The 23,026-nt window shown below is 40.9% G+C and overlaps 1 protein-coding gene and 1 long non-coding RNA gene across 17 annotated transcripts in view; one reads left to right on the top strand and one right to left on the bottom strand.

Annotated features, from left to right (window-relative positions):
* FCHO2 (FCH and mu domain containing endocytic adaptor 2) overlaps positions 1–2,705 on the top strand; it is a 211,664-nt gene extending 208,959 nt beyond the window's left edge. For all 16 annotated transcript variants that reach the window (XR_010602191.1, XM_065599080.1, XM_065599081.1 and 13 more), the window contains one exon: positions 282–2,705. Coding sequence is in view for 15 of the 16 variants with exons in the window: in XM_065599080.1 (XP_065455152.1) it covers positions 282–304 (23 nt within the window). In the remaining variant the exon portion in view is untranslated. The remainder of the gene's footprint in view (positions 1–281) is intronic.
* Positions 1–23,026, bottom strand: part of LOC101945903 (uncharacterized) — a 49,677-nt gene that overhangs the window by 8,145 nt on the left and 18,506 nt on the right. The window lies entirely within an intron of this gene.

Raw genomic sequence — 23,026 nt, 5'->3', positions numbered from 1 at the left:
TTTTTATATTTTTGAACTAACATGATTTACTAATGTAACTCTGCCTTTTCTAATTATCTGTATGGAGCATTTTTATACTTTGTCTACTAATTATCTGGTATATAAGCATGGAGTACTTATGTGATGCATAATGGAAGTAGTTATTGGTGCTTACTACAGATGAAAACAAAAACACAGTTTCCAGAAAAATACTGAAACTTTACTTTATCTAATGTTTTATGGTCTTGTTTATTGTAAAACATAATTACTGTAATTGCAAGAGGCTATTTATATTTTTTCAGGACGATATATGGCAGATTGTTGATAAACCTGTGGAAATCATTGAATCAAAGGAGCAGAAGAAGCTATTTTCTCTACCTTTCAAACACTATTTTAACATGCATTAATTTTTTTAAACTTTGACCTGTTTTACAAAATAAAAAAAATGCACTTTTTTAAAGAAGTCATTTTGGGAAAAAAATGTTATTTTATAATAGCACTGAAGTGAACTTCAACACTGTTTGTAAATGATCAACTACAATCTTTAGGAAACTTGTTTATTCAGATTTTAGTAAATTTATATAAACTAAGTCAAAATACTAATCATTAGCTATATTGAAAATGTATGAAACGATATTAAACTGTAAACATTAAACTTAAAAAAGTAGGAGAGCAAGCACAAAATATTTTAGCTTTGCATAAATATTCATATGTAGGTTTTCTGTTTCCTTAATTGCCATTGTGCAAAGCAAACAGAGGCAAAGATAATCTCTCCACCCACTTATGTTGCATTCATGTGCTATAAAATCAGTTGTTAGAAAGAGATGTATACAAAAAGTATAATGTGATTCCCATGTACCATATATTAAAGTGTAAATTGTTTTATATATAAGATTTAATTTTTTTTCCTAAGTGCAATGTGTTAAAAATTGCAAAAGGCAGCAGAGATATTTACTTCTGCTGTTAGTAAATTTTATGGGAGTTGTGATTGTTTGAATTAATGCTGTAGACTTAATTTATTTTTATATGGATTACATAACATTTGTGCCTTTTTTTAAACTGCCTGTCCAATTTGTTGTTGATGTGCCTCACTTCCTTTTTCAGTCTGGCTCTTCCATACCGTGGTGTATGTAATGCATAGAACTTCATAAAATTCCTTTGAGTGGAATTTAGAAAGTATATTTACAATAACTGGAGGTTGCTTTGTAAAATGTTTAAAATACTGGATTACTTCCTTATGGGGTAATTGCAATAAATGCAGCCATTGTAGAGGGAAATGCATAGCGCAAGACTTTAAATATAATCACAGAAAAACTCTGTCAAAGTTTCAACTTTAATCTCACCAAAGAAGTGTGAATTCTGAAGATGCATAAAGAATGATAAAAACAGGATAATTTTTAAAACAAATGTAGCATTTCCCTTCACTCTGACTACTAAGTTGTTTAAGATTCAAGTGCTTTATGGACTTGTGATATGAATGTAAACGTTGTGCTTTGTGAGGAATAGCATTTTAGAAAGGTATATTTTTGGCAGCAGCAAGAAAAGTGCTGCCATTTGCATTATTAATTTAAGCTTCACTGAAAAACTACCACTTCGTATGTTTGTATTGTCACCTAATCTATTTGCCATATGCAAAATATAGGGAAGTGATCTGAAGTGACACATTGGTAGTATTTCTTAAAACCGGTTAGTAACTTCAAAAATCAGTTATGTATTGTGCTATTGTTAAACAAGTCCTTATTAAGTGCAGAAATCAAATGTTTTGGGGCAGAATAATTTAATAACCTGCAAATGGGAATAGTATATTATAATTCTGAATACCAATGTCTATTCAGATTATATACTGGAAGCAATAATAAATTGTTTTGTGTAATAATTCATGTAAAACCACTAACAAATTGGACTGCTAAGCTTTACACAGATGAATTTTCAGGACCCTTAGACACTTACGTAAGTTCTGATTCATGTTACACACTACAGACAAGAGTCCATTGTTAAACAATATCCAGTACAGTATGTGCTTTTTATATGTATTCCTTGTTATAACAAACCTGAATTAAATTTGACTGGAGCAGTACATATGACTCTTAATTTGCTAAAATATTATTCTTTACTGAATGATGAACATAACTAGAATATCTAATTCTTATTGTAATTGGCATTTTAAATGGTACAGTCTTTTACTGGAATCTTAATTGTAATTTGCTTTGCAATCAAACTGTGTGTTTAACCTGACAGTTATTTTATTATTGAAATCCAAGAATTATTTTACTCTCCATTTTTAATCAAGTATTACTTAACTACTTCATTAATTTAGAAATTTAAGTTTCAACAATTTTAAACTAGCATTCATACCAGGTGATAAAACATACATTTGTAATGGGTACAGGTTACAATTTTGAAGCCATACAAATTTATATAGACTTCTTGTAGAGAAATGGATCAACAGTGTAAAAAAATGAGATATTTGATGAGAAATGTATGTAGCAAGCTGGTTCTTGCCTGTGTATACAGCGATAACCTTTGTAGCTGCCGCCTATTGAGAAAATGAATTTTTAAACAGTTCTAAAGGATCTGAGGTTTGTATGGATTATTAATACTTTGGAGTGTAAATTAGAACAATACAAATTTCTTATAAAAATTGTAAATACTTTTGATTTTTCATAAAATGTAAATTTTCCCAAAAAAATTGCACCCATAATAAACATGTAATATATAATTTACAAGATGATTCATGCTGTTTATACTTACAATAATCAACAATACTCTAAATTCCAAATGCTTAATACAGGGGTAGTCTTGTGCCATAGTGTATCGTTGGTTGGAATATATTACTTGATTTGCTCATTATTTAAAAGAATTAATAAATATCTCTACCATCTGATGTGGAACTGTTCTCTGGACAAAACAAGAAGAAATGTGTTTTGATAGAAAAGGGAATTCAACAAAGAGATATGGTTCTGAGTTTTACTGATACTAGCAATATTGGCTAATCTATTCCTAACAATGAACGTTACAAGAACAATCTGACTTCAGTGGATTTTAAATGCATCTGTGAGTGGACTTCTAAAGAAAATTGCTAAATGCAATGAGCATCTGAGCCTTCAAAGCCAGTCCTAATGAATTTTGAAAGTAAGATGAGAGAAGGATACCAGGGGCAGAAAACAGGGCAAAAGAAAAATGTAGAAGGCTATTGACTTATGCAGTCATAATAATATAAAGCATTTACTAAGCAATTAAAATGTCTCTTTCCCCAAACATTTTCCAAATTAGTGCACACAAAAGCTGGCAAAGAAGATAAAATATTTCATGTTTTCCTTAAAGCAAACAGTTTCATAAATGTGCTTCCTAGACTTCTGAAGATAATTTTTTTGTATAAGCTAATTTTTCATAATCACACAAGGAAACCAATAAGTGGATTTAATTTTTGCTTATTCTGTATAGAAAATATACAAATGGGTGACAATACTCCTTTCTGCACCAACCCCTCCTTTAGTCTTCACCAGTTCTAACTGACTTAGGGAATGTGTATACCAATATATTCAGTCTTCTAGCTCAAAGCCTGAACACAGGAGGGAAGGAGCATTAGCTCTGAGAACATTCCTTCCAGAGACTGTGGCCACAGAAGCAATAGTTGTGCTGAAACAGACTTTCCGTTATCTGTTTATTTCAGCTGAAAATTAGACAAATTGTTGAACTTCTCGGTGACAAGCAAGAAACTAAATTCCAGTTGAAATGAATACTTCCCCTCCAATCCCGCCCTCCTGCAAAAAGTACATATCTAAAGAAATAACAAAGGTTCTTATCTGAAATAATCATATTGTACATGAAACTCTTAAGAGATTTATTTCCTCCTTGAGAGAGAGATTTTTAGAATGGTGGCTTCTGTCCTTCTTGCCCTCTTTCCAGAATCCAAGAGTGGGATAAGGCTGAGTAAAGATTTTCTGTATCCCTCATTGAGTGCTGGTGATTTCCAGCCCTGTTAGGTTGCATCCATTATCTTTGACCAAGACTTGCATGGGATTTCCTTCCAAAACAGTCAACTAAGTTCTGTTATCAATAAATAAGAACACTCCTTCCTTTCCAACCATTGCCCCAAAGCCAAGTGCATCACTTTTAACAATCAGCATTCCTGTTATGCTTGAAAGCAAAAGACTGAAGGCATGATTCTGATGTCAGATGTAAATCAGAAGTAACTCCACTGAAGTAGAACCCTGCATACAAACTATATAACAGATCAGAATCCCTGGGAATCCAGCCCATCTGACCTTTCTCATTAAGTGGACGCCCATGTATTGCTCCAACTACTCTAAACTGGATTTGTACTGTTCTAACATGCTCATTCCTGAAAAGCAAGCTGTTTAATGTATTTAGATAATGACATACTTGATTGCTCACACTAGTGCTAAATAATCATTTAGATTTTGGCAAACAAAGTAGGACACATGAGGTAGATAAGACATTTCTGCTTATCAAGTGGAACACAGGAGGCGTAATAAACCTGATGCTTTGATCTATTAACCAGGAAAACACACACTGAGTCAAATACTATTAAATGAAAAAGCTTGTATGTTTCAAATAGATTTAAGAGATGCATCTGAGTATTTATGAAACTGTTGTTCTTGGAAATGTTAGAAAACAATTGGTTTCCATTTCAATCATCACACGACTGTAGTTTTACTTTACAGCATCCAAGGGAAAAAATATCTGGTATATCAGAATTCCTCCAGGGCAGACTCCTAAACCAGAAACATTTCAAGCAATTTTCTTCTTTAATGCCATGTTAAATCGCAAGTCATGGGATAAAATTGAAGGTCCTCTCTTGACTAGTACCTGATTAAAAGACAGGAGACAACTGGGAGGAATGAATGATCAGTTTTCAGAATGGAGAAAGGTAAATAGTGGTGTCCCCCAAGGACGGGGACCAGTGCTGTTCAACATATTCATAAATGGTCTGGGAAAAGGGGTAAATAGTGAGGTGGCAAAGTTTGCAGATGACACAAAATTACTCAAGCAGACTGCAAGGAGTTACAAAGGGCTCTCACAAAACTGGTTGACTGGGCAACAAAATGACAGATGAAATTCGGTGTTGATAAATGCAAAGTAAGGGCCATTGGCAAACACAATCCCAACTACACATACAAAATGCTAGGCTCTAAATGAACTGTTATGACTCAAAAAAAAGAGATCTTAGAGTCATTGCGGATAGTTCTCCATCCGCTCAAGGTTCAGTGACAGTCATATAAGCTAACAATGTTAGGAACTTCTAGGAAAGGGATAGGAAATAAGACAGTAAATATTATATTGTCACTATATAAATCCATGGTATGCCCACACCTTGAATACTGTGTGCAGTTCTGGTCACCCCATCTCAAAAAAAATATTAGAATTGGGTATGGAACAGGTTCCATATGAGGAGAGATTAAAAAGACTGGGACTTTTCAGCTTGGAAAAGAGACAATTAAGGGGGGATATGATCAAGGTCTATAAAAAGCATAAATGGTGTGGAAAAAGTGAATAAGGAAGTGTTATTTATCCCTTCACGTAACACAAGAACCAGGGGTCACCCAATTAATAGGCACAAGTTTAAAACAAACATAAGGAAGTACTTCACACAACGCAGAGTCAACCTGTGGAACTCCTTACAAGGCGATGTTGTGAAGGCCAAACATATAAAAGGTCAAAAAAGAATTAGGTAAGTTCATGGAGGTTCAGATCCATCATTAGCCAAGATGGTCATGAATGCAAGACCATGCTCTGGGTGTCCCTAGCCTCCAACTACCAGAAGCTGGGAGTGGACAATGGCGTGGAGCACGCAATAATTGCCCTGTTCTGTCCATTCCCTCTGAAGCACTTAGCACTGTCAGAAGACAGTATACTGGAGTGGATGGATCACTGGTCTGACCCAGTATGGCCGTTCTTATGTTCTTAAGTCATGCTTATGAACAAACTGATATGCAGGTCTCTTAATTGAAAATGTAACAATCTTTATCTTCAACTCTTTGTACAGTATTGTTTCTTGAGTGTTTCCTCCCAAAACTTATCTGACCTGCCTCCTTATTGACATGCAGATATTACCTTTCCTCTTAGTTAATTTAATTCATTATCCCTTCACTGTTTCAAAAGCTCTGGAAACCACAAATTGTTTTTAAAGCATGATGGAAGATTAAAAGCAATATGTTTTTTAGACAAACAAATGGTCTTACCTGGGTTACTTATAACCCTTCATTAAAAGAATTGTAAATCTTGGGGCTTGTACACACTACCATGTATGTCGCTCACGGATGTGAATAACCCACCCTTTGAGCGATGTAAGTTGCCCTGACCGGAGCGCTATGCTAGTGGCAGAGCTTCTCCTGCTGCCATAGCTACCGCCTCTTGTGGAGGTGGTTTTATTATGCCGACAGGAGAGTTCTCTCCCATTGGCATAGAGCAATTTCACCAGTAGTGGAACAGTTGCATTGGTGCAGCTGCACCACTGTAGCACTTCAAGTGTAAGCTAGCCCTAATTTACCTTTCACTATTTATGCTGTAAGGTTGGTTTTTTTCTGAATTACTATCAGGCTGGCCAATAGAAAACAGAAGAATCTCTTTTTTTTTAAATCTGTTTTTAGTCATTTTTACTTGCCCTATTATTGAGTTTATTATTTCTTTTGTAGCCCTCAAGCATATACTATTGCCCTTAACAAATTGCTGTAAAAGACACCATCCCTGCCTCTAAAAGCAGCCAATCTAGGACCCATATTCTACAATAAGGTCTTGTGGGCAGATGCTCATTGAAGTTAATGGCACGCCCACATACTTCATTGCAGGATTGGGCCCTAAGGGCCCATCTCCTTTGCCCACATGGAGCCCCATTAATGTCAATGAGACTTCTCACATGCTAAATGCATGTGGGTAAGTGTTAGCAGGATGAGAATCTAATTTTAAATGTGAAGCAACTCATGACTAACAAATAAGGAGGTAGAACACTGATTTATACAAGATCAGGAAATAATTCTGGTTTTGTCTAAGTTCCATTACAAATTAATTTTTTTAGGGTTTTACACATTTCAATAATCTCATGCATAACTGCCACATTTTCCTTGTCCACTTTCACTTTGTTTAAATCAATGCCTATTTGTTCTTTTCTACTTTCTTTTTCAATTTTGTCATCTAGTTTAATGTTTTTATTATAGCCCATTTTGCATGCAACTTTTAACCTTTGCTGATTTTTGTTTTACCTGTCTTATTTCTTTAATTTTCTTTAATCCAACTCTGGGTGTTATGAACCAATACTATTTTTTTATTTTTAAAATGTCATTTCATTTTAACCTGTTATATTCCTTTTAATACTTGCCTGTATCCTTTCTCCTGTATCTTACTCATTAGATGACCCCTGGTCATCATCAAACCTCTATCAGCGCCTCAGTCCCTCTCCAACAAAGACACCATCTATTTCCTAGCACAAAACTAAGTTTTTTGGTCTGTAGGGGCAATGGTGATAACCCAGCCCTTTATTAGTAGTCACATACCCTTAGAATCTCCCAGTAAGTTCCCTCTTGACCATGGTTAATGAAAGAGATCTCCAAAGGAGCAGCACTTCCCCAACTTGCTCTGGCTCTTCATCCATCCAGCTTGTTCTGGTATCCTTTAAATGCCCCTTCCTTTCTTCTGGTCAGACCCACTCCTTCTATTATATGGACTTTCATTTTCAAAACTCCATGGCCTTTTGGTCTCCACCATCTATCCCAGTTCTTATATTGGCACCCATTACTGTAATATCTGAGTCTCCGATGCCCTCTGGATACTGATCTCATCAGACAAGATATGGCCTCCATATAAGAAAAGGTTACAGGAGGTAACAAGATGGCCAGTTGCCCTCTGATGCATGACAACCAAAGCCCCCAAATTACTTTGAGCTTCAAAGGAAGAGGATTTTGATGAGGGAGAACACTAATCAAGACCGAACAATTTACAGATCCTGACCAGCAACCAGATCTCTTTCCTGAAAGCAAATCTCCCCGTTACCTAAGACGGAATCCTTTATTCTATATACCCTGGTAAATCTAGACTTAGGGCTTGTCTACATGAATAATTAGTTTGCTGCAAGCTGGGTGTGTGACTACTAATAAGGGACTGGGTTCTCACTACTGCCCCTACAGACCAAAAAAACTTAGAACTCTAGGAGTTTTGCCAGCTCTTCCTTCAGAGATTTGCTGTCTTCCCTCCACTAGCCTGCCACAGACTCAGGCCATGTCTGAGTCTACCATTTATGTTGCTCAGAGGTATGAAAAAAACCACACCCCTAAACGACGTTAGTTTTGCCAGCATAAGTAGTAGTGTGGACAGCACTATGTCAGCGGGAGAGCTTCACCCGCCAACATAGCTACCACCACTCATTGGGGTGGTTTAATTATTCAATAGAAGAACTCTCTCCCATTGGCATAGAGCAGGTGCATTAGTACAGCTGTACTGCTGTAAGCTCTCTAGTGTAGACACAGCTTAAGTGTCTGTCTATGTGCACCCTGCTGATGTGCATTAACAGTTTGTTAATGTACTTTGATCTAGTTCTCTTTGAAACAGGACTAGCTGAAAGCACTCTAACAAACCATTGCCATGTGTTAGCAGGATGCACACATCCAGCTAGGCCTGGTCTACACTGCATAACTACATTGCTCAGGGGTATGAAAAGTCCACATCCTTGAGCAGCATAATTAAGGTGACCTAAAGGCCACTACAAAATTATGTTGACCTAAGTTACATTGCCATACAGCTGCTGCAGTAATTAAATTGCTTTTGTCTCCACACTATGCTCCTTGTGTTGGCAGTCTATGTCCTCACCAAGAGAGCTTGTACCAACTGTACTGTCAGTGTGGGGCATTGTGGGACAGCTTCTAAAAGTCAGTAACAGTTGATGTAAGCAACGCAGTGTCTACAGTGACACTGCATCGAACTAACTACATCGACATAACTCCACCTCCAAGAAAGGTGCAGAGTCAAAGTCAGCATAGCAGGACAGTTACGGCGGCAGGACAAAATTTTAGTGTAAACACTTACATAGTTGGGTCATCATAAACTGCCTTGCATCAACCTAACTCTGTTGTGTAGACAGGGCTAGGTCCACAGAAGGATTCTTCCATTGACCTAGCTACAGCCTCTCGGAAAGGTGAATTACCTATGCCAATGAGAGAATCCCTCCCAGCTGCGTAGAAAGTGTCTACAATGAAGTCCTACAGCAGCACAGCTGTGCTGCTATAGCGAAGTGTAGACAAGCCCTTAGTGGCAGGCTAGTGCAGGGTAGATTTACACCCCAGCTTGCCACAGTTTAGCTGTTCATGTAGACAAGTCCTTAGAAGCTCCTAAGGTTCAGACCAGGTATAAAGTTCTTGAGGGTTCCTCCTTCAAAAGTGCCTCCCCTGCACCCTGCCATCCTCAGAATCATCACTGGAAGAGTTGGGCCCACATGGAGAAGGTCTATCATAAGAAAGATAGTCCTGCCAGAGAATCTGGATAGGTCATTTTCCATCCCAAATTCTGGTTCACTGAGGCCTATTGCCATTTCCTGAGCTTTGCCATTTCACATCCCTTTCCAGCTTGTTACTCTTCCATCCAGGCTCCTCTTCATCCCCTGAATTTTTACCAAATTATCAACAATTCTCTTGGACAGCCTTTGTTGGCCAAAAAGTTTCCTTTGGCTAGGAAGTCCTTGAAGTGACATTCAGGTAAGACCTCCTATGCTTACTGCTCTCCACATCTGCTGTCTGTCTTGCCTTTCTCCTTGTGTAAGAATCTTCATCTCTACAGGTTTCAGGGTAGCAGCCGTGTTAGTCTGTATCCTCAAAAAGAACAGGAGTACTTGTGGCACCTTAGAGACTAACAAATTTATTAGAGCATAAGCTTTCGTGGGCTACAACCCACTTATGCATCCGAAGAAGTGGGTTGTAGCCCACGAAAGCTTATGCTCTAATAAATTTGTTAGTCTCTAAGGTGCCACAAGTACTCCTGTTCTTTCATCTCTACAGTCCCTCCACTTCACCTCAAGGGGGCTGGGTGCCACTTGTGTCTTTTCACACTTCTCATATCTACTTTTTTCTGGAAGTTGTAGACTACTATACCAAACTTCCTTGAGAGATCTACTGTCTGATCACACTGGCTCTACTGGTAGAATGGAAGAAAAAAGGACTATACCCAAAGAAATGAAAGTAAGAAATTCTCCCGCGTTTGCTTTTGAACCAAAGTTTCCCTTTGCTCAGTTTCATTCCATTACTCCTCTATTTATAGCCCCTTGGACCACTCTACACATTTAGTATTTATACCCTTCACTCTCTTACCTTCGATAAAAGCAATAGAGACAATTATCTTCATTTTACCAGCAATTCTAGTATGGAAAGTTAACTTCTCGGTGTCTCCATTTATTTATAAAATGCGTAAGACACTACTTACCTTGCAGGATGTATGAGGCTTAATTGGTTGATATTTGTAAAGTGCTCTTTGATCCTCAAATGAAAGACATTTTACAAACACGATGTGTTGTTAGTACTAGTCATGTGCTGATTCTACCTGCATTTTACTCCTGAGGGCATTCTGCACCAAAAAAATAAAAATCCTGTGAATTCCTGTGCACAGTATTTTAAAATTCTGCAAATTTTATTTGTCAAATAAATGTGGAGGCTCCAGCATGGCACTGGGGAGCACAGGCCACTGACTGCACAGAGGTGGGAGATCACTGTGCAACGCCCTTCTCCCCGGGACACTGATTCAACCGTGACACAGCACAAGATCTGGGCCTGCCCCAGAAACACCCCTAGAGCCCTGCCCCTCTGTGCCAAGTGCACCAGGTGTGGGCAGACAGGCTCAGCAAGGCAGGATCCAAGTGTGGCGGGGCTTAGCGTAGGGGGGAATCCAGGTGTGGGTTGAGAGGGATCTGTGTGCAGGCGGCTCAGTGGAGGATCCAGGGGCGGAGGGGGTGGAATCTGGATGCACAGGGGCTTGTTGGGGGTTCTGGGTGCAATGGTAATAGAACTCTCGGGGGGGGGGGGGGCAAGTGAAGGTGGTTGGGGCTCAGCACCGGGGGGGGGGCTGGGAGTGGGGGGGATAGAGCTTGGTGGGGAGGCTGGGAGTGGGGGGAGCTCAGTGGGGGGTCTAGATGTTGGGGGAGTGGGGCTCGGTGGGGATCCAGGTGCAGCTAGTTGGGGCTCGGTGGGGTGGTCCAGGTGTAGGGGGAGTGGGGCCCATTGGGGGGGGTGGGGTCTGAGTGCAGGGGGGTGAGGCTTGGTGGGAGGGTCTGAGTATGAGGGGGTCTGGATGCACGGGGGTTGGGCGGATGCAGAATTAGCTCCCTGTACAGGGATCCCTCCCTCTGCAGCTGAGGAGTGATGGGTGCAGAAAGCGAGGGGGGAGGGCAGTTTGCAGAGCAAGATCTCCAGAAGGGTGATGACCTTCAAGAGGAATATTGCAGACCCTTTTGCACCTATGATAATAACTGCATCCTCTCTAGATGGAGTCATTGACCTCTCAGTACTGTTCACTGTTGACAATTTTAAGGCCTTTCAAGACCTACAGAAACAAATGGCAGACACCTTACAGATCCCTGTAGATGTCAGGCAAAACAAGTCACAAACTGTTTGACTACACCCTGTGATTCCAGTCATATTAGTGATGTGCATTAATGAGGGCATCCTTGAGTCAGCCAAGGATCTGTGGAAGAGCCCAGCCACTCTCTCGGCCATTTCTGAAGGAGCAGACTGCTTTTACCAATCCCGCCACAGGGATTTGAGTATTTTTACACCCATCCTATTCTAGTACTGGTTCCAGTACACGAGAAAACAAAACAAAATGGCCCTCCTAGACAGATAGCTAAAGATATAGTTCCAAAGAAACTAGACCTGTTTGGAAAAAAGGTCTACTCGTCTGCTAGCCTCCAAGTTCATGTAGCAAATTACCAAGTTTGCTAATGAAATATGATTACCTCCAATGGGACAAAAATCTCCAAGTCCATGGACAAACTTCTGCAGGACTCAAAAACTGAACTAAAGTCTATTTATACTGAGGATCAGCTGATTACCAACATGGCATTACAACCAGCTCTAGATGCTTCCAACACAGCTGCAAGGACAATGGCTACTTCGGTCACAAACAGCAAAACGTCATGGCCGCAATAACCGGACATAACAGAAGAGGTTCAAATCATTATTGAGTGCATGCTTTTTGAAGGTCATGACCTTTTTAACTCTAAGATAGGGTAACCAGTTGTCCCATTTTTAAAGGGACAGTCTCATTTTTGGGGACTTTTTCTTAGGCGCCTATACCCCCCAGCCCCATCCCGTTTTTTCACAGTTGCTATCTGGTCACCCTAACTCTAAGACAGATGAAGTGCTGTGGAAGGTAAAGCATGCAAGAAGAAAGATCCACTAGTTCTGTTGGTGACTCCAGCTCTGAAACACAAGGACTGTCATCTGCTGGTTCCGTCTAGGAGTGCGGATCTGAACTCGTCACTGGTACCAGCTCTCTCGTCCAAGGAGCACATTGCCTCTGGATACATGACGGAAACATCAATCTTCAACTGTTGGACCCACCCATCCCAAAGACTGGGATGTATGGGGACATATACAAACACTGGAGGATATCTTTCTTATCTGCAGTTTCTCATCCTCTCCAGCCTGGCCTCCTGAGGGACATTACTACACAGGTGGATGATACTACTTCGGTGTGTGAGCAGCCATTTCATCTCCAGCCATCAAGCAGGAGTGCCGCAGTACCAATGGCCCCACCGTTGGAAGAAGAGCAGTTTACGGACTTGGACAAGTCAGACATGCCAGCCACTCCTCCATCTCCTTGGAGAGAGATGAGCCCAGAAAGGCAGTCAAGGAGATCTGGATGCTACCTGTCCAGATATGACTCCCTGATGGACCGCTGGTACCTGATGTCATGGGGTCCTCCACAAATGGCTGACCCCTCTTTCTGGCCTTACTGGTGCCTATGGGATCCCTGTGCAGACGCCTGGGGACCCGTCCAGGAATCACACTTCTGCTTTTCAGCACCTTGGATCCATCAGAATATGAGGGGGAGGATATTGACCTGGATCTGCAGGTTCTGATAGTACTGACATAAATCTCATCCTTGTCTCTGGCTGAGGTACTCACTCCTTCCTCTCCACCTCAGCTGGACCATCATAGCCAGTACCGGCAGCTACTGCAGAGGATTGCCAATGACCTCCTGATACCATTGGAACAGATCCAAGTCCCACAATACCAGCTCCTGCATATTTTGCAACCAGCAGGCCCAAGTAAGGTGGCGCTTCCAGTTAACAAGACCATCATGGAGCCAGCTAGATTGATCTGGCACAATCCAGTACCCAGTGCCCCCACATCTAGAAAAGCCAAGATGCACTATTTCATCCCCACCAAGGAAGCTGAATTTCTTTTCTCCCACCCCAACCCCTACTCTCTGGTGGCACACACAGTTACAGAGAGAGCTAGGTCAAAACATCCAAGGAACAAACCAACTGACAAGGACTCAAAGAGGTTGGATATCCTGGAGAAAAAAATCTTTTCCTCTATGACTTGCAATTCCTTATTGCTAACTATCAAGCCTTGTTAGCAAGATATGATTTTAACAGTTATTGCAGGCTGGTGGACTTTAAGGTGCCAAGCTTCCCCTTGACTACAGAGCCTAATTTCAGTCCTTCATAGAGAAGGGGAAGAAGATCCCTTCAGGCTGCAGTGGATGCTGCAGATACAGCATCCAGAGGCCTTGCCACTGGTATAGCCATGAGGAGGGATTCTTGGCTACAGTCTTTGGGTTTCCCCAGCGAGTTCCAGAATACCACATAGGACCTCCCTTTTGACAAGTTAAATCTCTTCAGCAAGAAAACGGAGGAGTCCCTACCGTTGCTGAAGGACTCAAGATTGACTCTATGCTCCCTGGGGATTTACACTCTGGCTCCAACAAGAAAATACCACCCCTCCTCAAGCATTCCTCCAGTGTCCAGCTGAGCCTACATAGAAATGACAGAGGTTTGAGGCCTTGCTTCTTGTTTCCCTTTACCACCATGCCCTCTACCCATTCCCCACTGCCTACAAAAGGCTACTGTTGACATCTCGGTTGAGACCTGCCTACAACCACTGATGCCACCCACCTCTTCCCCCAGTATTTTGGGGGGCCATCTTGCACTCTTCACCCACAATTGGGATTTGATCACTACAGACAGTTGGGTCTTGGAAATTATCCATCAAGGATACGCCATCGAGTTCCTTTCCCTCCTTCCTCATAAACCCCTTTCCTGGTCCCCTTTCAGGGACCACTATTATGAGGTGATTCTTCATCAAGAGACAGATTCCCTTCTACAACAAGGGGCAATACAGCGTGTCTCACCTCCGTATCAAGGGAGAAGGTTCTGTTCCCCATATTCTGTAGCCCCCACAAAAGATGGAGGGTGGAGATCCTTTCTGGGCTTTCAGCAACGAAACATCTTTATTCGAAAGTCAAAATTCAGGATGGCTACGTTAGTATCAATAGCCCCTACCCCACCAGAAGGATGTGGTTTGAGGCTCTCGACATGAAGGATGCATACTTTCATGTAAACATTCATCCCTCCCACGGAAGGTTCCTGCAGTTTATGGTGGGCCAAGAATATTTCCAGTTCAGAGTCCTTCCCTTTGGGCTAGCAACAGCACCAGAGTGTTTACAAAAGTTCTCTGTAACTCTGATGTCTTATTTGGGCAGCCCACACAGTTTTCCCATATCTGGACAAGGACCTCAGTGAAGGACTGTCTCCAGTTATTGGGCCACATGCACTTTTGTGATTGTTCCATGCCAGACTTTGCTTTTGGCCCCTCAAGGCTGGTTAAATTCAGTTTATCAGCCTGAAAAGCACTGCATGAACTTGCGGGTCGTAATTGCCCCAAAAGTCCTATATTTTCTATTGTGGTGGAAAGTCCTGCAAAAAGTCTGCCAAGGTGTCCCATTTGCTTCGCCATCCACCCACTAGGACACTGATAATGGGAGCACCAGAGGCTGGGGAACATATCTAGACCATCTTCAGACACGAGGCTGGTGGTCCCCAGCAGATTTTCATTTACGCATAAATATGCTAGAACTCAGAGCACGTGTTCAGTAGAACTTTTCAGCCCCTCCTCCAAGGGACCACCATTCAAGTCCTGATAGACAATACTGAAGCAATGCACTATGTTCACAAACAAGGTGAAGTGAGATCATCCCCTCTCAGAAGGCGATTAATTTATGGGACTGGAGCATAAACACCAGATCAATGTCATAACTCTACACTTATCAGCTATTCAGAACAACGTGGCAGACCAACTCAGTCTGAAATGCTTTACCAGTCATGAATGGACTCAGTTCTCAATGGGTCTTTCCACCACAGATCTCTTTGCCACCAATTTGAACAAGAAGTGCCAGACATTTTGCTCCTGAGGTGGCATGAGCCCATGGGTCCTTTTGGATGCATTCCTGATCCAGTGGAATAGAGACTTGATACATGCCTTCTTGTCAATCCTGTTAGTCCCCAGTGTCATCAGAAAAGTAAGATAGGACAAAGACCTAATACTGAGAGCACTAGAGCAGGTATTCAAAACTGATGCTCTGGTATTCAAAACTGATGCATCTATCAATTCAGCCACCCATCACTTTTCCAGATCTTATGGATGTTATTTCACAAAATCAGGGCCTGATCCTATGCCCAGATCACTTGCCTCTATATGACAGCATAGATGCTAGCTCGTTACATGAACTAGATTGGAGCTGTTCCACCAACGTACAATATATTTTGATTCAAAGCAGAAAGACTTCTATGGACTAATACAGAGCCAAATGGAAATATTTTTTGCTCTGAGCTCCTCAGCATGACCTTCAATCCTTATAGCTATCTATTGCTGTTATTCTGGACTATTTATTATTCTTGTAACATTCAATCAACCAAGTTAAGAGTTCCTTTAGCTTTCAGCAGCATCTGCCTGTCAGCCTCCAAGAACATATTACTTTCACACATCCAACTGTGTCCCGGTTCTTGAAAGGTCTGATCCACACATTTCCCCCAGTGATAGACTTTCCCATTCTCTGGGACTTAAATATTGTACTCTTGGGGAATACCCCCCACTGTGCCTTTAGCATTGTACTCCTTATACCATTCCTCTATCAAGACAACATTTTTGACCCCCATTTTTACTCAAAGGGTGAGTGAGCTTCAAGTGCTAATGGCTGGACCATCACACTGAATTTACAAAGATAAGGCAGCTTTTAAACTAGGTTTGACGGGGCAGAAGAGAAGCCCTACAGGTAAGTCAAAAACATGAAGACCTGGGTGAAGGGTCGGAATCTCGGGGGGGTGGGGGGGGAGAGAAAGAGGAGGAAAGCATGTCCGATTAGAGCAGGGACAAAGGAGAGAAGAGAGAACATAGAGGGGAAATTGTCGAGGATCATCTGGCCCGGTGACTAATATCCCATGATACTCATCCATGGAAATGGCAGAAGTTTTCACCAAGAAGGTTGGTAGTGATTGGATGTCTAAATGAGGTAAGATCAGAGGCTAAAATAGGGAAAGAACAATTTAAAAATTACTTAGACAAGTTGGAAGAACAGGAGTACTTGTGGCACCTTAGAGACTAACAAATTTATTAGAGCATAAGCTTTCGTGGACTACAGCCCACTTCTTCGGATGCATATAGACAAGTTGGATGTCTTCAAGTTGGCAGGACCTCATGAAATGCATCCTAGAATACTCAAGGAGGTGACTGAAGAGATATCTTACCCATTAGCGATGATCTTTGAAAAGTAATGGAAGACGGGAGAGATTCCAGAAGACTGGAAAATGGCAAATATAGTGCCAAACAATAACAAGGGAAATAAGGACAACCCGGGGAATTAGACCAGTCAGCTTAATTTCTGTACCTGGAAAGATAATGGAGCAAATAATTAAGCAATCAATTTGCAAACATCTAGAAGATAATAAGGTGATAAGAAACAGCATGGATTTGTCAAGAACAAATAGTGTCAAACCAACCTGATAGCTTTCTTTGACAGGGTAACAAGCCTTGTGGATGGGGGGAAGCGGTAGACATGGTATATCTTGACTTTAGTAAAGCTTTTGATACTGTCTCACATGACCTTCTCATAACCAAACCAGGGAAATGCAATCTCGATGGAGATACTATAAGATGGATGCATAACTGGTTGGAAAACCGTTCCCAGAGAGTAACCATCTCTGATTACTCCACATCGCTGAAGAGTGGTTCACAATTATGCTAAAGGGCATAACGAGTGGGGTCCCACAGGGATCAGTTCAGGGTCTAGTTCTGTTCAATATCTTCATCAATGATTTAGATAACGGCATAGAGAGTACACTTATAAAGTTTGCAGACAATACCAAGCTGGGAGGGGTTGCAAGTGCTTTTAAGGATAGGATAATAATTCAAAATGATCTGGACAAACTGGAGAAATGATCTGAAGTTAATAGGATGAAATTCAATAAAGACAAATGCAAAATACGCCACTTAGGAAGGAACAATCAGTTGCAAAAATACAAAATGGGAAATGACTGCCTAAGAAGAAATATTGCGGAAGGGGATTTGGGGGTCATAGAGGACCACAATCTAAATATGAATCAACAGTGTAACACTATTGCAAAAAAAGCAAACATCATTCTGGGATGCATCAGCAGGAGTATTGTAAGCAAGACAAGAGAGGAAATTCTTCCACTCTACTCCGTGCTGATTAGACCTCAACTGGAGTATTGTGTCCAGTTCTGGGTGCCACATTTCAGGAAAGATGTGGACAAACTGGAGAAAGTCCAGATAAGAGCAACAAAAATGATTAAATGTCTAGAAAACATGGCCTATGAAGTAAGATTGAAAAAAATAGGTTTGTTTAGTCTGGAAAAGAGAAGACCGAGAGGGGACATAATCTTTTATGTACTTGAAAATTGTTACAAGGAGGAGGGAAGAAAGTGTTTTTTTAACCTCCGAGGATAGGACAAGAAGCAATGGGCTTAAATTGTAGCAAGGGAGGTTTGGGTTGGACATTAGGTAAAACTTCCTAACTGTCAGGGTGGTTAAGCAGTGGAATAAATTGCCTAGGGAGGTTATGGAATCTCCATCATTGGAGATTTTTAAGAGCAGTTTAGACAAATATCGCCTGTCAGGGATAGTCTAGATAATACTTAGTCCTGCCATGAGTGCAGGGGATTGAACTAGATGACCTCTTGAGGGTCCTTCCAGTCTTATGATTCTATGTGGGCACTAAAAATACTTCAAGATGTGACCCTGAGCAGACCAGACGTGACTACTGGGGTCTGGGAACAAAGCGGAAGGAGTTGGGGGCATATGATCTTTGATCATTCCAGTAAGAGGTAGGGGTACAGGCAAACAAATTCATTCTGGAGGTCAATGCATGGCTGTGTGGATGATATTGCCAGGAAGGCTTTGGCTTCAGCTTCCTTGACCACTGGATGCTATTCAAGAAGGACTTCTACCTATCAAGGAAGGGGAAAAGCATATTGGATACAGACTTGCTAACCTAGGGAGGAGGGCTTTAAACTAGGTTTGACGGGGCAGGAGACAAAAGCATACAAGTCAGTCAAAAAGATGAAAACCTGGATGAAGGGTCAGAAGCTGGGGGGGAGCGTGGGCAATTATAGTGGGCACAAAGGAGAGAAGAGGGAACATAAAAGGGAAATCAAATCAGTATCTTTTATGTCTGTATACTAATGCAAGTAGTATAGGAAGTAAACAGGAAGAACTAGAAATACTAGTTATTAGATATTAGGAATGGCAATATACAAAAACCTGTAGGCGAACACTTCAATCTTCCTGGCCACACAATAGCAGATTTAAAGGTAGCCATCCTGCAGCAAAAAAACTTCAGGACCAGACTTCAAAGAGAAACTGCTGAGCTTCAGTTCATCTGCAAATTTGACACCATCAGCTCAGGATTAAACAAAGACTATGAATGGCTAGCCAACTACAAAAGCAGTTTCTCCTCGCTTGGTGTTCATACCTCAACTGCTAGAAGAGGGCCTCATCCTCCCCGATTGAACTAACCTCGTTATCTCTAGCCTGACTCACTCTTGCTTGCATATTTATCCCTGCCTCTGGAAATTTCCACTACATGCATCCGACGAAGTGGGTATTCACCCATGAAAGCTCATGCTCCAATACATCTGTTAGTCTATAAGGTGCCACAGGACTCTTTGCTGCTTTTACAGATCCAGACTAACATGGCTACCCCTCTGATACTAGAAATACTAGTGAATAATCACAATTATAACATAGTTGACATCACAGGTGGGATAATTCACATGACTGGAATAGTGGTATAGAAGAGTACAGCTTGCTCAGGAAGGACAGACAGGGAAAAAGGGAGGAGGTGTTGCCTTGTATATCAAAGATGTATACAATTGCACTGAGGTTGAGATGGAAATAGGAGACCGACTTGTTGAAAGTCTCTGTGTAAAGGATAAAGGAGGTAAAAAAACAAGGATGATGTCATTGTAGGGGTCTACTATAGACCACCTAACCAGGAAGAAGAGGTGGATGAGGCTTTTTAAAAACAACTAACAGAATCATCCAAGGCACAGTACTTTATGGTGATGGGGGTATTCAACTACGCAGACATCTGTTGGGAAAATAATACAGCAGGGCACAGATTATCCAATGAGTTCTTGGAATGCATTAGAGAATTTTTTATTTCAGAAGGTGAAGAAAGCAAGTATAGGGGTAAAGCTGTTCTAGATTTGAATTTGACAAATAGGGAGGAGCTGGTTGAGAATTTGAAAGTGGAAGGCAGCTTGAGTGAAAATGATTGAGTTCATGATTCTAAGAAATGGTAGGAGGGAAAACAGCAGAATAAAGATAATGGATTTCAAGAAGGTAAACTTTAGCAAACTCGGGGAATTGGAAGGTGGGAAGCAAGTCTAAGGGGGAAAATAGGGTGAGAGTTGGTAGTTTTTTGAAGAGATATTATTAAGGGCACAAGAGCAAACTATCCCACTGCATAGGAAAGATAGGAAGTATGAAAAGAAGCCACCCTGACTTAACCAGGAGATCATCAGTGAGCTGAAACTCAAAAAAAAAAAAAAAAAAAAAAAAAAGAGTCCTACAGAGAGTGGAAACTGGGTCAAATTACGAAAGATGAATATAAAAAAACAACACAGAAGTGTTCTTGTCTTTAACACTCAGATGCCCAACTCCTAATGGGGTCTAAAACACAAATAAATCCGTTTTACACTGTATAAAGCTTATACAGGGTAAACTCGTAAATTGTTTGCCCTCTATAACACAGATAGAGATATGCACAGCTGTTCCTCCTCCCCTCCTCCCCCCCCCCCAGCATTAACACATACTCTGGGTTAATTAATAAGTAAAAAGTGATTTTATTAAATACAGAAAATAGGATTTAAGTGGTTCCAAATAGTAACAGACAGAACAAAGTGAATTACCAAGTGAAATAAAATAAAACACGTAAATCTAAGCCTAATACAGTAATACAATTGAGTACAGATAAGATCCTCACCAGTTCCAGAATGCTTCCTTTTACAGACTAATCTCCTTTTAGCCTGGGTCCAGCAATCACTCACACCCCTTGCAGTCACTGTCCTTTGTTCCAGTTTCTTTCAGGTACCTTTGGGGGTGGACAGGCCCTCTCTTTAGCCAGCTGAAGACAAAATGGAGGGGTCTCCTACGGTCTTAAATAGACTCTCTGGTGGATGGAGACGCCCTCCTCTCTCCTATGCAAAGTCCAGCTCCAAGATGGGAGTTCTGGAGTCACCTGGGCAAGTCACATGTCCATGCATGACTCTCAGTTTTTACAGGCAGAAGCCATTGCTTCTTGGTATCTTGGTATCTTGAATGTCTCTAGGAAAACTTCTTATGTGGATTGGAGCATTCCAATATGCATTGTTCCTTAAGTGCTTCCTGATTGGTCACTTAACTTTGCGAATTCCTTTCTCCAGGAACTGACCAAATGCTCTACTAAGGTTATTTAGAGTAGCAGCCGTGTTAGTCTGTATCCGCAAAACAAACAGGAGTACTTGTGGCACCTTAGAGGCTAACAAATGTATTAGAGCATAAGCTTTCGTGGACTACAGCCCACTTCTTCGGATGCATATAGAGTGGAACATATATTGTGGAGCTATACATACACACACACACACACACATACAGAGAGCATGAACAGGTGGGAGTTGTCTTACCAACTCTGAGAGGCCAATTAAGAGAAAAAAAACTTTTGAAGTGATAATCAAGATAGCCCAGTACAGACAGTTTGATAAGAAGTGTGAGAATACTTACAAGGGGAGACAGATTCAATGTTTGTAATGGCTCAGCCATTCCCAGTCCTTGTTCAATCCTGAGTTGATTGTATCTAGTTTGCATATCAATTCCAGCTCAGCAGTCTCTCGTTGGAGTCTATTTTTGAAGTTTTTCTGTTGTAAGATAGCCACCCGCAGGTCTGTCATTGAATGGCCAGACAGGTTAAAGTGTTCTCCCACTGGTTTTTGAGTATTATGATTCCTGATGTCAGATTTGTGTCCATTAATTCTTTTGCGTAGAGACTGTCCAGTTTGGCCAATGTACATGGCAGTGGGGCATTGCTGGCACATGATGGCATATATCACATTGGTAGATGTGCAGGTAAACGAGCCCCTGATGGTATGGCTGATGTGATTAGGTCCTATGATGATGTCTCTTGAATAGATATGTGGACAGAGTTGGCATCGGGCTTTGTTACAAGGATAGGTTCCTGGGTCAGTGTTTTTGTTCAATGATGTGTGGTTGCTGGTGAGTATTTGCTTTAGGTTGGGGGGTTGTCTAAGCGAGGACAGGTCTGTCTCCCAAGATCTGTGAGAGTAAAGGATCATCCTTCAGGATAGGTTGTAGATCTCTGATGATGCGCCGGAGAGGTTTTAGTTGGGGGCTGAAGGTGACAGCTAGTGGTGTTCTGTTATTTTCTTTGTTGGGCCGGTCTTGTAGGAGGTGACTTCTGGGTACTCGTCTGGCTCTGTCAATCTGTTTTTTCACTTCACCTGCTGAAGCACCGGACAGTCTCTAGGCAAAAGAAACTGTCTGTACTGGGCTATCTTGATTATCACTTCAAAAGTTTTTTTCTCTTACTTAATTGGCCTCTCAGAGTTGGTAAGACAACTCCCACCTGTTCATGCTCTCTCTATGTGTGTGTGTGTGTGTATATATATATATATATATATATATATATATATATATATATATATGTGTATATATATATATATATATATATATATATATATATATATATATATATCCTCAATATATGTTCCACTCTATATGCATCCGAAGAAGTGGGCTGTAGTCCACGAAAGCTTATGCTCCAATAAATTTGTTAGTCTCTAAGGTGCCACAAGTACTCCTGTTCTTTTAATAGATTCAGTAGATCATAACCTTTACATAGATATGTTACATGGCATATGTCGCACAGAACATATTCCAGTTATGTTATATGTATTCATAAGCATATTTCCATAAAGCCATATGGGGGCGCCGTCACAGTATCTGAAGCTAAAATAGGCAAAGATCAATTTAAAAATTACAGTAGATTCCTGTTTATCAAGCAATCCATTACCCAGCTCTTCGTATTAACCAAATAACCAGTGCACACACAGGATAGTTACTAATCCAGAGAATGGGCAAAGAGCTTTCTAGCCCTTATTTTAAGATGCAGAGTTGTTTTTAAACTAGCTGGCTGCTCCCGGAAAAGAATTAAAACATAACTGCCTTTTTTTATTTACAGCACACATGAACCGTTACTCTTTACTAGAAGAATCAGTTTTTAAAAATGCAGAAATTATAATTTTAAATTGCAACAACAGCAATACTATTCTATTTCTGAGTTCCCTCAGTTTATCATTTCTGCATTTTTAAAAACTGGTACTGTACTCTTTACCAGAAGTAGGCTGTAATCCGGCTCATTGCCGCATTATCCAAATTTTCGATTATCTGATCTGGCCCCAATTAGACCAGATAAACAGGATTCTGCTGTACTTAAATAAGTTGGATGTCTTCAAGTCAGCAGGGTCTGATTA

This window comes from Chrysemys picta, chromosome 6 (genome assembly GCF_011386835.1).
Source record: "Chrysemys picta bellii isolate R12L10 chromosome 6, ASM1138683v2, whole genome shotgun sequence".
Classification (NCBI taxonomy): domain Eukaryota; kingdom Metazoa; phylum Chordata; order Testudines; family Emydidae; genus Chrysemys; species Chrysemys picta.
Note: the sequence above shows the minus strand (reverse complement) of the source record. Positions and strands in the feature narration are given on the sequence as shown.